This window comes from Arabidopsis thaliana, assembly GCF_000001735.4.
Source record: "Arabidopsis thaliana chromosome 1 sequence".
NCBI classification, from domain to species: Eukaryota; Viridiplantae; Streptophyta; class Magnoliopsida; order Brassicales; family Brassicaceae; genus Arabidopsis; species Arabidopsis thaliana.
In genome coordinates this window covers 28727545-28740510 of record NC_003070.9, presented here as the reverse complement: position 1 = coordinate 28740510, position 12966 = coordinate 28727545, and the positions used below count along the sequence as shown (strand labels likewise).

The 12966-nt window shown below is 36.5% G+C and overlaps 3 protein-coding genes and 1 long non-coding RNA gene across 6 annotated transcripts; 1 reads left to right on the top strand and 3 right to left on the bottom strand.

Moving 5' to 3' along the window:
• Positions 1 to 342: 342 nt before the first annotated feature.
• On the top strand, positions 343 to 741 carry AT1G09633. Its single transcript, NR_139664.1, has one exon. It is a non-coding gene; the product is annotated as an other RNA (long non-coding RNA).
• Positions 742 to 1543: 802 nt separating this feature from the next.
• AT1G76580 (Squamosa promoter-binding protein-like (SBP domain) transcription factor family protein) lies at positions 1544 to 6304 on the bottom strand. Of its 3 annotated transcripts, none has more exons than NM_001334733.1 (11): positions 6072 to 6304; positions 5433 to 5958; positions 5141 to 5337; positions 4230 to 5050; positions 4067 to 4141; positions 3867 to 3974; positions 3666 to 3777; positions 3443 to 3578; positions 3218 to 3362; positions 2544 to 3125; positions 1544 to 2467 (listed from the first exon to the last, which is right to left on the bottom strand). In NM_001334733.1, exons 2-11 carry the CDS (start codon positions 5909 to 5911, stop codon positions 2060 to 2062), a joined length of 3063 nt encoding a protein of 1020 aa, NP_001319389.1. In that variant the 5' UTR covers positions 5912 to 5958; positions 6072 to 6304; the 3' UTR covers positions 1544 to 2059. The 3 variants fall into 3 exon arrangements, with proteins under 3 accessions (NP_001319389.1, NP_001322692.1, NP_001322693.1); NM_001334735.1 differs by having other exon boundaries at positions 1584 to 2467; positions 2544 to 3082; positions 6072 to 6298; NM_001334734.1 differs by having other exon boundaries at positions 1584 to 2467; positions 2544 to 3362; positions 6072 to 6298.
• Positions 6305 to 9659: 3355 nt separating this feature from the next.
• AT1G76570 (Chlorophyll A-B binding family protein) lies at positions 9660 to 11513 on the bottom strand. The gene is made up of 6 exons (NM_106307.3): positions 11236 to 11513; positions 10986 to 11152; positions 10671 to 10817; positions 10330 to 10462; positions 10131 to 10223; positions 9660 to 10056 (listed from the first exon to the last, which is right to left on the bottom strand). Exons 1-6 carry the CDS (start codon positions 11377 to 11379, stop codon positions 9757 to 9759), a joined length of 984 nt encoding a protein of 327 aa, NP_177783.1. The 5' UTR covers positions 11380 to 11513; the 3' UTR covers positions 9660 to 9756.
• Positions 11514 to 11534: 21 nt separating this feature from the next.
• CP12-3 (CP12 domain-containing protein 3) lies at positions 11535 to 12305 on the bottom strand. Its single transcript, NM_106306.3, has one exon. It carries the CDS (start codon positions 12224 to 12226, stop codon positions 11822 to 11824), a length of 405 nt encoding a protein of 134 aa, NP_565134.1. The 5' UTR covers positions 12227 to 12305; the 3' UTR covers positions 11535 to 11821.
• Positions 12306 to 12966: the final 661 nt, after the last annotated feature.

Sequence of the window (12966 nt, the reverse complement as noted above, 5' to 3'; positions counted from 1 at the left end):
AAAAGGTGGTGTTATTGATAATTTTGAATCATTATTGTTCACAAATGATGATAAATAATTTTATGTCGTGGTTCGCGACAAAATATCGAATTAGCCGACTATATTATTCGGTCCTACATAATTCCCAACGTAGGAAGATATTTTTTCTACCAAATTTGATTGTCTTAATATCTACTACTATTCATTATGTTTGTGATAGATTATGATATTCACATACATACGGATTATTGGAAGTATCATACGGCCATAGAAGAGAACTCTGAGTTTGGAATTTGGATGCTAAATTTTAGCTACAAGAAATAATTTGTTTTTTTCTTAAAATTTTAAAAGGTCAAAATTAGAAACACGTGGCTAGAGGTGAAGAGCCAGAGAGATGGACCGACACGAGAGGAGACAGAACCGAATTGGAGATTCTGGTGTGAACCGTTGGATTAAAAAGACAAAATCTTTTATAATGTAACGTGGCTCACGCTTTTGGCCCTTTTGGTAGTTCAACCCACATGACCAATCTTAGACCGTCGGATGAAGAAGTTGAGTGGACCGTACATAAGCCACCTCTTGAAATCGTAGGGTTCGAAAGCGTCTGTTACGTGCCAAAGAGTTCTTATCATCTAGTGAGTACTTTTCGCTGAAAGTGCTTTAAACTAGTTTCAAGATTGTGTGTGTGTGATCTAAACTGTTAGATTTTTACGGTCAAAGTGATATCTATATTAGTTGTACGGCTTATGTGTGTGTGAAACTGTTCACATATATGATCTCTTTAGGCTCAAACTGTTAGAAGCTTTCATTTTTTTTATCAGCTGTTGACAAAAGAAACTGTACATACTACTATTATCACCGTTAAATCCATCTTAATATTCATACTTGATAGCTTATATTGGGGGCTGGTAACGAATTAATGAAGCTAGAAAGATAGTTTCAATAGATATGATCAAAAAGTTTGCAATTAATTTGAGATTGCGGATGATATGTCGAAACTACGAGTAAGTTTTCTAGTCCCTACCCAAAAATTATGCAATAGAAGTATCTGTCTTCGACGTATTTTTCAGTCCGCTATCTTCTACATATAATAGAGTTTGAAAGTTAAGTCTTCCGGCAAAATCCAATAACAAGTATTTTTAAGTATCTTATCTTAAATGACAAGTAGTAAATAATCAACATAGATATATAATGTATTACTCGAGAAAGAGACCTGATATCATATTATATGGGATAAGAAACCTAAAGAGATAATAATAAAAAGAGAAGTGTGATCCACGTAATCAGATAGTAGCTATCTATAGAAAATTACACATAACAACTAATTGTTCAAAATGTTGGGAGAAAAGTCGACGAATCATCGTCTTCTTTTCTGCGATCTTATCTCTTTCAACTACACACAAAAGAGATTAGTTTTATTGTTTTGTTTGTATTCATAAAGTGAGTAAATTGAAAAATATCCCAAACAAATGTGGGAAGAAGAAGGTAAAGATGGGGCAATGCACTGTTGACCGACCTCAACAATAGTAGTCAATAGCACGAGACTCACGTGACCGTTGTGGTTTATTTGTGAAGAATCATCTTCACTTTTTAAGATGTCCCTTTAAAATGTTTAGCAAGTAGTGGCTAATACTACTTTTACGTAGGATTAACCAAAAAGGTATTACATTACAATTTTACAACAATGTTCAACTACGTTCACAACTCTACAGAGATACAATAAACACACAGGAGAAAACAGCTTCAGTAAAATAGCAACAGCTTTTGTGTTAAGCAACTAAAAACTGTAATTAAGGGAGAATGGGAAATTAACATATGCAAGAATAAAACATAATTAGCCAAATATATAAAAACTTGGGTGTTGTGTTGAAGCTATGTCTGCTCTGACCTGAACCAGTTTCTCTGTACTCTCTGGCTCACCAAAGACCAGTGAGTGATTCCATCTCTGCAATGTCCAAGATCCACATGTCTTTGGGTTTTCTCACTATGCCTCTCATTCTCAGTTTCCTTCATCGCACTTTTTTTTTCCCTTTTGGTATCGAACCAAAAGAATTAACAACACTTAGTTATATAACAAACCTTAGATTGAGCCATAATCAAGACCACCCCAACTGAAGTGAGAGCCTTGTCTGACCATTGGGAAAGCATGCATAAACACGCAGACGCAAACACATACTGTCGCAACCGCAAGCATCGAGTGAATGATCGGAGTTGGGAACAATCGACGTGAACCCGAAACCTTCCTCTGATACTTTAGAGCCACACTTGCACATGTGTTGCAAGATCTCTTTAGCTCTGAGCTTAGTCTCTTACTCAGGCCAATCTGATCGATCCCATTTTCAATGTTCAGAGATATTTGACCGTTTCTTTTATCTGCAAGTTTACGAGCCACCAAGGTGTTGTAACTGTGGTTGTCTCTCATTGCAGCGTAGCTAAAGGGAGTTTGCCCGGTTGCATCGACTAGGGTATTCCAGCAAGATAATCCAATCTGAAACAAAGTGAAAACTTGGGTTAATGATAAATAAAAATAATCAAGAAGTGGATTCTAAATATAGAAATTGTACCTCTTGTGGATCATTAGTCAGGGCATCAATCATATCATCAGAACTAGATGTGGAAGCAGCCAAATGCAAAGGTGTGATATCGCCAGGTCCAGCGATACTAGGCAAGAAGATGAAGTTTCTAGTAGAGGGATTAACGGAATAATGGATCAGAGTTTCAGCCATTTTTGTGTTTCTCCTTTTGATAGCGCGATTCAGTAGCTGAATATCAGCCAGCATATCTAAGGACTCCTTGTTCAACAGACCGTCTTTTCCCAAATTTCTCTCTACCATCATATCCAGGACGGTTCTTATGAGAGAACAGTAATCTCTTTCAACAGAGCATACGAGCAAAAATTTGAAGCGAGGAAGAGAAAAGTCGGGTTCTCCATGAATATCGGATGTCCATTTCCTCTGAAATAGCCAACCAAGCTCATTCAAGAAGCAAAGAACTTCTTCTCTTGATCTTGGACGATCTAAGTTCTGTATTTGTTCCTCTATCACGTCTTTTGGATGAAACTCTTCTTCAAGGCGATTCAACTCTTTGCAAATCGTGGCATTGGCTATTATCAAAGGGAAATTGTCACCTCTTAATCCATTCTCCAACTATTTTGACATAATAAGAATTGTTAAACTAACATCTCCCAAAAACCAGGACTTACTAAGAAACTAAAATTTAGTTATTTCTAAGTCTTTACCTCAATGAAACATCGTCCTAGAGAAACAGAGCTTGCACTCTGGACTTGGAAACTACTTACGTTTAACTCATCAACTTTTGTTAACCTATGTTCTCTTCCAGTTACCTCCATTGACGCGTAGTTACCCATATGTGCGCAACGAAGTCTGCAGTATGACCAAAAAGCTTAAGAGAAAAGCGACAGAAAGATGAGAAAAATAGCTAAATTCCTACAAAAATTGTTTACCTCATTCCGTCATTAGTCAAGTTTCTACCCCTTACTATTAAAGCTGTTTCTTCACCGGCTACAACAGCCAACGGCGACACCGTGATTAGCTCTGGTAAATTCAAAGTTCTCCAAGATTTGCTCAGACGAATTCTACCTGTAGTATTGCATAGAAATGACTAAGTTATATCTTGCAGACCATACACACCAACAGACACAGAAGTACCAGGTTATGAGTACTCACCATGTTTGTGTGACGCGAGCTGTCTGCCTGCATTGACCAAAAATCTTGAATTACTCCAAAATTCTGAATCTTGAACCAAAGATCTAACTCGTTGCAGTAAATTTTCCTCAAGCTGAAAAAGGAGACATGAAAACCATCAGCTCCTTAGATGCTTAGAGAAAATTCGAATAGTGTTAACCAGTCATTCAACTATTCACCCACTTGTTCCCAAGCAGAAGCTGACATTGCCACATAGACAGATAAAATAACACAACCAGGCCTGATAAAACTCTCCATATCTGATGGAAAACTAGAAAGCCATCTAAAGATCTGAAATTAAAAATTGACCACTGTTAGGATTTAAGTAGAGCAACCAATATTTTTCATTTCAAGGAAATCAGAATATTCCCCAGAAATATTACCTCGGTTCGCAATGTGTTAGGGAGCTGACTAGGATCTTTTTCAAATAGTTTGAAAGATATCTTTCCTGTGCGCTCCTGTTTACAAACCCATAAAAGTGGCTTTAGACCTGCTTTGCTAAGACCTTGAGTTTAGTTTACAAATAGAATATGGGTAGCAGCATACCTGAGCATTAGAGTTTAAGCTAGGAGGAGAATAATCCGAACCAGATGAAGCATAACCAGATTGATGCCTCAAAACATTGTAATTAGGATTTGCAGTAGCTCCTCTATTTGATGCACCAAAGAGCTCTAGGGGCAAACAACTGGTCCTGGGACTGGTACTAGTGTCTTTGTAATTGTTATACCTCCTGGTTTCAGGAGAAGTATGCAAAGGGAATAACTCTTGCATGACTGGAGATGATGATGGTGATCTATCCTCAACAGGGTTACTGCTCGCAGAAGAATAATACTTTGTTGAAGATGCAACTTTTGGTCGACTCTCCTCTTCTGGTGAAGAGGTGAATAGTTGTAGAGATAAGCTCGATCTAGTGTCTTGACCGCGTGAATCTGAATACTGAGATGGAGAATGGTTAGTGCTACTTGTCCTCTCTCCTCCCCCAAAAGAAGGAAACTCCAAAGTTTTCTTTTCTAAACTGGTTGTGGCGCTGTGGTCAGAAGAAGTTAACTTAGTCCTATCATTGCTTTCTTTGTTACCAAACCCTCCTTGAGATAAAAAAGCTATGGCCTCTGGAGCAGATGAACCTAAAGATGCCGAGAGAGCAGCAAGCAAGTCCATCGTAGATGGAGAAGAAGCCCCATTCATACTATTTTGAGGATTCATCGGGGAGGGTTGCTCCGGATTTTTCCTGGCTAAAATTCCGATATTGTTCAACTTCGAGGTAAGATTCATAGGCAAAGGTAAAGCCTTGATCTTGTTAAGTATCTGAAGAAGTTGCTCTCTTTGAGGCACTCCCGGAGACCCATTAGTAGTAGCCTCGTTCCTACCTGCAGACCACAGATCAGAAAAAATTGTTCTAAAACATGGATTTCCAAAACAGAACTACCAGAGAGGAGAATGATGCAGAGCATAAGTACCTTGTGCACAAACTAAAGCTGTTAACAAAGCCATAACATCCATATTAGTGTTATTAGAAGTATTATCACGATTCTCCAGAGCTACAACCTGAGATGTAATCGCATCGGGCTGTGTTTTTCTCCTCCGCCTGTTATGACCATCCAATCTACGCCTACAACTTCTCTTCCCCTCATCAAACTCAGAAAGCAGATGAAACCTAACAACTAAAAAGTACCAATCTTTAAAAACCCAATCATAACCAACAAAAAAACGAAGATGGACTACGAACAAAAGAATCAGATTCTCTTTCACCTGCTACACTGTTGGCAAAACCTCTGCATCTGTTTCCCAACAAGAGCTTTAGTAGCTTTGCTATGAACCTCACAAACTTTATGTCTTCTATGATAATCCTTAGCAATTGATAAATCTTCCTTACAATTATCAACCTGACACTTCGGATAGTTTCCTCCTCCTCCGCCGCCACTTCCCGGAGATCCCGACCTAACCTTCTTACTCGGTCTGGTTAAATCCACCGGCGTGCCTTCAACATCGTTAAAACCACAAGGTAGATTCAAATCAAGACCTTTTTTGTTACTTAGCTGGAGAGACTCTCCTTGTAGTTCTATAGCTTCAAATCTCTGACCATCCCACTTCCACCTGTTCATCTGCCAATCATCCTTGGGTAACTGAGATGACACAAGCCAGTGTGGTTGTACATAAAGGTCGCGTTTTTTCCCCATAGGATGATGAACTGAAATCGGAGCAGCGACTTGAGGACCTACCTCACCCATTTCTCTCCTCTCTCAAAAATCAACTCTTTTTCATTCACCTTCACTAACTACAAAATTCAACACAAGAAATTTCGAGATTCGTTACCAAAAATAGAAGAGAAAGAGAGAGAGATCAGATGAACATAAAGTTCGTAAATTTGAAATGAATCGACTATGTTACCTTAGCATAACTCTGATAAATCGAACTAGTTTTACACGAATTCCGAGTTTTGGAATTCCCAGCTTCAAGCATAAACTCACTTTTTTCGAATCGAATCAAAAAGTCTGAGACTTTATTAATCAAGGGTGTTTTCTTCTTCTTCTTCTCTCTTCCTCTTTTTTTGTTTCCCTCTCAAATTTTGATCTTTCTCTTTGTTGGTCGTCTTCGAAACTTCGTCTTCAACGAGCACTCGTAACATTTAACGAAACTTTTTCTTATTTTATTCGGTGGTGGTACAAACTGTAAATTCAAAAAGATTTAGGGTCATTTCTGTAATAATCCAAGATACTTTTCATTTACTTAAAGAAAACAATCTTGGAAGAAATAATGCAAATTTGTATTATTATCTCACTACATTTTTATTTCTTGTATTCAGTTTGAATTCTCAAAATTCGTATATCAACAAACATTGAGGATAATTGGACAAACATAAACTTCTGTTTCTTTCTTATTTCATTATTTTGTAAAGGATAACATTAATCTCTTTATTCGTCAAAATGTGATACGTCATTGATAAATAAATAACATATTTGTTTCCATATAGACCTTAATTAGCTTCATTTCAATATAAGGAATACAACGTATTGTCGTGTTGACTATCATATATGTTCAAGTTGAGAATTCAACCCCAAGTTTTCATTTTCCTCTTTTGATTTGACCGTGCACTTATCAAAATTGGTAGAAACAAATTTTACGTAATGTCAAAGAAATAAAAACAAAGTCACAATTAGTATACCACAAGTCAAATTACATTCGGTAACGCGAATCACGCTATATTATGAGCTTATTAATTAATTTGGAAAATTAGTTTTTTTTTTACATCTTCTTAATTCTTTAATCGTTGACAATTGAGTTTCACTTTAGAGATTTTTAGCCTACTTAAACACACTAACCATAAAGCGCGTCCACGTTTGGAGGAAGTCGGCATCATAAAATACAAAAAACCTGTCGATACAAAAAGACATAAGTACCCTTTTATTTTACAAAACTACTATATGAAATCTCTCGCATTGTACGGATTGATTTATGTAGCTATTCAATTTCTCCTTTCTTTATTTTCCGGATGTGTATAAAAAAAACTTAAACCCTCTCTTCTTACTCTGTGTGCACTTTTTTTTCTAAGGAAGTACAATACACGAGATTTAGTGTGTGAATCTAACTAATAGTATGTATGTACTTGTACATAGAAGTGGGGAAAAAGGTTTGAGAAGAGGGGGAAACAGCTGTATGGTACGGAAAGTAGATGTCAATTTGATTGGGAGAATACTGACACCCATTCATTCGTTTCTCTGTTTGTACTTCCTTCATTTCTTGTACTACAAAACTCTCTTTTCACTTTTTTCTAATCTTTTAAAATAATTGTTATTCGTTTCTTTCAACCTTTTTGCTTACATTCACGATGAATTGGAAAATATTATGAAAATAAAACGATTTTTCTCAATTAGTACGACCAAAAACAAGATACTAAAATGTAGTGAGCTTCTGAAATTTCTTACTATATAGTATATCACTCAATTTTACCTATAAAAAACTCATAAAATAGTTATTTAATCACGGTTATGGCTTTGATTTGAGATATTGGAAGTGTTGACCGAAGAACATGCACGTTACGTTAGTAATGGGCTCTGTTGACAATAGTTATACAGCGATCATAAAGCCACCAATTGGCGAGAAAAAAAAAAAAAAACCACCAATCAAACAACTAATGGATATGAGGAAATTGTACATGTTCGGTTTTATAATGCCGAAAAGAAGCTCTTCGTGATTAATTGTTTTAGAACGATAAGAAAAATATGATTTGATTGCTTTCGATTCTGTATATATTTTAAAAACTTTTACGCTATTCTTGGGAGAGTTTTATTTTAGTGTCTAATTACGTAACGTGGAGGTTCTGTTTTGTTCCCTAAATTACTACTCCTACAAGATTGTTTTCACATCAATTAACGACTCTCATTTATGGTTGGAAATTATACCCCTAATAATTTCGTATCGTATAATTTATGTATTTACTAACGAGCGTATTTAGTTTGTCGGCCGACACATCTCTTGGAACCTATGCATGAGGACAAACTGTTTTTGTTTCCATCGACATGCATAGATACATATCTCATGTGCATAGATACACATCTCATGTCAAGATATTCTATTAATTATCTGGATTATGGTTGTTACAGAGAGCCAAATAGTCTCTAAATTGAAATATATGTTGAGTTAGGCTAAGGAATATTTTCATGTTAAGTTGACGTTGGAGTGCTTAACCATACACATAAATAAATTAACTTATTTGGTCACTTGTTGAGTTAGGGCATCTCCATTAAGAAGAAACTCAAAAAGTTTCTCAAACAAAAAAAATATTAGTATTTTATTAAATTTTTATTATATGATTAAATTTTTATTTTAATAAAAAATTAAACCAATTGAAAGGAGAAAAATGTAAAGATAGCTTGTAGAGAGTATCTCATAGTTTCTCACTTGAAAAACTTTCTACGCTCTCTCTCTTCTTTTTTTTTTTATTTTTATTATTTTAGTAATGAAAATCTCCTAAAAGACTACCAATGAAGATGGTCTTAGTATCCTCTTCGAGTCACGGGAGAAATCAGGTGTCGGTTACAATATCTCCCAAAAAATATTCGAAAATAACACCACAACAAATATATTTCATAATTCACCGACGGAACATATCTCCAAGGCGTTTACAAATCCCTAAGTAAACGAATATTTTGATCAGATTCTTAATTCTACTTCCTTGGGATGGTCAAAACTTTCTAAGATACACATCCGAAAAAAAAACTACGATAGAAAAGATGGATATGTATATGCGATTTAAGTGAGTCTAGAAAAAAAGACCTTCATTACAGACCAAAAACAGGATTGAAATGCTTGTGAAAGAAAAAAAAAAGGATTGAAATACTAGAAGAGAAAAATATCGTCAGTCTAGTCATACACATATATCCAAAATATGGTACACATATATCTTTTTTTTTTTTTTTGTTCACAATGGTACACAACTTTTAAATTCACAGTATGATAAGATCCCATGACTGAATCTGGAACTACAGGAGGACACATCCAGTCGATATCAGATTAGTACTTTGGATGTTGACCATAATCAATATTATTGATTGTATTTTAGAGAAACAACAAAACAATGGGCTATACAAACATAGTTACAAACTATGGAAAACTGAAGATAACTAAAGCAAAATTTAGGTTTGAGAGAAGAAAAAAGAACACAGACGATTTCGTTTTATTTTGAGCCTCCAACTCCCCAATTCAATAAGACACGCATGACGCACCATACCATAAATAAAACGTGTATATAGTTTCTAAACTTTTGATAACAAGTGATAACGATGCGATTCAATTGCAAACGAGGACAAAAAAAATATCCCATTACACATGATCATTTGTATCACACCCACAAAAAATGGAACACGTATATCGTCGTATTATCAACCTTTTCGTTGGTAGTGATTAATGTAGTTATCTTTTAAATGTTGGTTACCAAACTATGAGATAAAGCAAAACAATGTGAATACTCTTAAAACAACGAATCTCATGTGCTAAGTAAGTAACATATGGTATTAAACATTTTCACACATTGTCTTTTCTATTTTGACATATATGTACATATATTCACACATTGTCATGTCTGAAGCATGGCAATCAGATTGTTATGTAATGGATCCGAGACATGGTCAACAAGATTTTGTACAGGACCTTTTCCAGTGAAAGCAGCCTGTGCATAAAATCCAAGCCACGCGACCATCGCCAATCGTCCATTTTTAATCTCTTTAACCTTAAGATCTTCAAAAGCTACAGGATCCTCGGAAAGATTCAAGGGATCAAAAAGCGTCCCTCCAGGATAGTTAATGTCTCCTGGCAAGTATATTCCCAGTGGCTCTAAGGCCTCAATGCCACAGTATCTTGCGTATTCCGGTCCTACCTGTATAGCAAAAAAACGTTTTTGGTATAAGAGAAATGTATGAGATAAGGAAAGCAAGTCTCGAGGTATATTACCATCAAGAGTACTTGGCAAATGGCAATTACAATGACACCTTGGCTTCCAGCTACATGAAGCCCTGGGATGCCGAGGTACTCCAATGTCTCTCCCTGGTGAAAATGAAAGCGTACACGATCATGCTACTGACTAGTACTTTGATAGTAGATGGTGAAAAAATATGTTTTTGAACAAATAGAGCTAAGTAATGAGCGAAACCTGAAGCTTGGAGTAACCGACTCGCCACCATACGGGTTCAGCAAAATGGAAAGTTCCAGTGAGATCAAATACTTCCGGGATTAGAGCACCCAATGCTGCAAGCATGGCCCAACGAGCATGAAGTATTTCAAAGCTGCAAAACAAGCAATAGGACTAAACTACTATTTACCAGAAACATGATCGACTTGAGTGAATTTCATAATGTCCACTCACATGAATTGGTAGAAAGAACAAACAAACAATCATGAGAAACAACAACAGTCAACAGTTAGTTAGAAGAATCAGGACAGCCTCTAATTACAGAACAAGCTAAGGTTAGAAATAGAAAGGAGAAGACTCACTTGAAATACTTATCAAAGGTCAAACGATCTTTGCCAAGTCCTGCAATGTCGAAACCATAATCCCCTGGAAGTTCTCCTGTAAGGTATGGAGGATAATCATATGGGATTGGACCAAACCAACGGGGACGTTCTTTTCCATACCACTTGCTGCACACTTACAGGAACAAACCAAGGAAATGTTTGATCCATATAGTTACAGTAACATAGAACTTTTGTATGTATCTATCAAATAATCGTTGCCGCAGAAAACTGAATTTATCTACCATTTTATCAAACATTGCCTTCACAAAAAAACACTGATAAACTCAATCTTACCTGTCGTTTCTAGCTTCCTGAGCTTTAGACTTGAATCTTGAAGAATTCTCTACGGCTTCCTTCTTTTTCTCTTCTAATCTCCGCCGTAGAGAAACTCCTATTGAGCTATTTGCAATTGCTTTAACCGCAGTGAATGGAATCGCCGAGAAAACCAACACTCCGGCGAGCTAAAAACAACAGCAAAGTTTCAAAAAGAACGAGGAGAAAACAAAATGATGATTTCTAGTAAGAAGATAAATTCAACAAAAACCTCTTGCCACGAAGCTCTGCAAATCGAACGGGACTTTGTCACGGCAATTCTATTACGAGGCTTGGACACGAGAATCCTCGGAAGAGAATGAATTGACGAATAACTTGAGGAAAGTGATGAAAGCTTCTCCTGAAACAGTGCCATGGAATTTGGCTCACCGTCAAATCTTGATTTGGCTGTCTGTTTCACTCGAGAAGAAGAAAGCAGAGGTGAAGTTAGAAGAGCAAGAAGCGGTCTCTAATTTTCCACAAAAATTAAAAATAACCAAATTTTCAAAGTTATGGATCTGGCCACGTGTAATGATATTCGCCAGTTCTTTAAAAAGCCCGGACTCGGCGGATCCAGATTATAGGCCCAATTAAGTAACAGGCCACATCGTTAGATCCATAAACAATCAAAACAACCGTTTTGTTCCAAAGCAAAAGATCCAAAATGCAGAGTTTCATTCCAAATCAATCGGTGTAAGTGAACACGATGAACAACGGTTTCAATGGACGATTGAGATTTATTAATCAGAATCAGTCTCTGTTCTAAGTCCTCTGTTTTGAGATTAGCTACAATCATTAAAAACACGAAAACTCAAATTTTAGTCTTCGTAGATTCGACACTCGTCGGTCTCTGGATTCTCCTGGCAGAAACTCTCGAGCGGATCCTGATTCAGTAACTTCAGCTTGATCCTCAGATCTGCTCTGGCTTGACTCACTTCTTCAACTTCGTCCCACGCAACTCTACACTCCTCCGACATCTCTTCCGCCTCGCAAACCTCTGTCGCTTCCTTCACTTTCTCCTCTATCATCTCCGATAGTTTCTCCTCCCTCATCTTCGTCCCCATATACTTTGCCGTCGCCTTCGTCACCATCATCAGGCTGAATTGTCTCGGTACTGTTTCTCTGAAACGTAAAATATTTGATCCAGTTGAGACGGGCCGTCGCTCCCTTTGTGACGGAAGCAACACTCTCCCATGACTCGCCGTCGCCGAGCCCGAGATCATTTCTACGAATTTCGTTTCTCTTCTTCGTCTTTCAGAAAATTCTTTATTCACCTTTTATTATTAATGGTTTGGGCCGTTTGACTATAGTTATCGTAATTACAAATAAGCCCTCCAATCATCAATGTTCGATTGTCATTTCACGTTTTTTTTTTTAATGCGGCATTATCCAAACTACACTCATCAAACATTTGACTTTAGAAAAAAATATTATTTTCTTCTCATAAGGTAGTTGAGATAAGCACAATGCAAAGCTGACCCCTTTTACCTACTCCTTTTGTTGTTCTAGGTGTTCACCAACTTTGATGTCCTTTGTATCATCATAATCTTATGCTTTTATTATATACTCCTACTCTCATCGTAATATCAAAGCTTATTGTTTTTGAGGTCTTATCACACTAGGCCTATATTATGAAAATAACAATTACCATTAATATACCTAATCCCATCGATACTGACTGATGAAATTCAGTTGGTAGATCTTTAAATAATGACAGGCCTTTCCTACGGTCAACAGAGTAAATAAGAAGCCTTATTAAAAGCCCAAATCAGGTCAAATAATAAACAAATCCATTTTTTTAAAGATCCATGTGCATAATAAATATTTATTTTCGATGGGTAGTTTATCAATTATCAGGCAATAATAATACTTGGGGAAGAGGGAATGAGAGAGTCGTATCTTTTACTATATGTTTGCCTTTATTCCTTTGTAATTACCATGTAAAAGCATATCTCCCTATTGA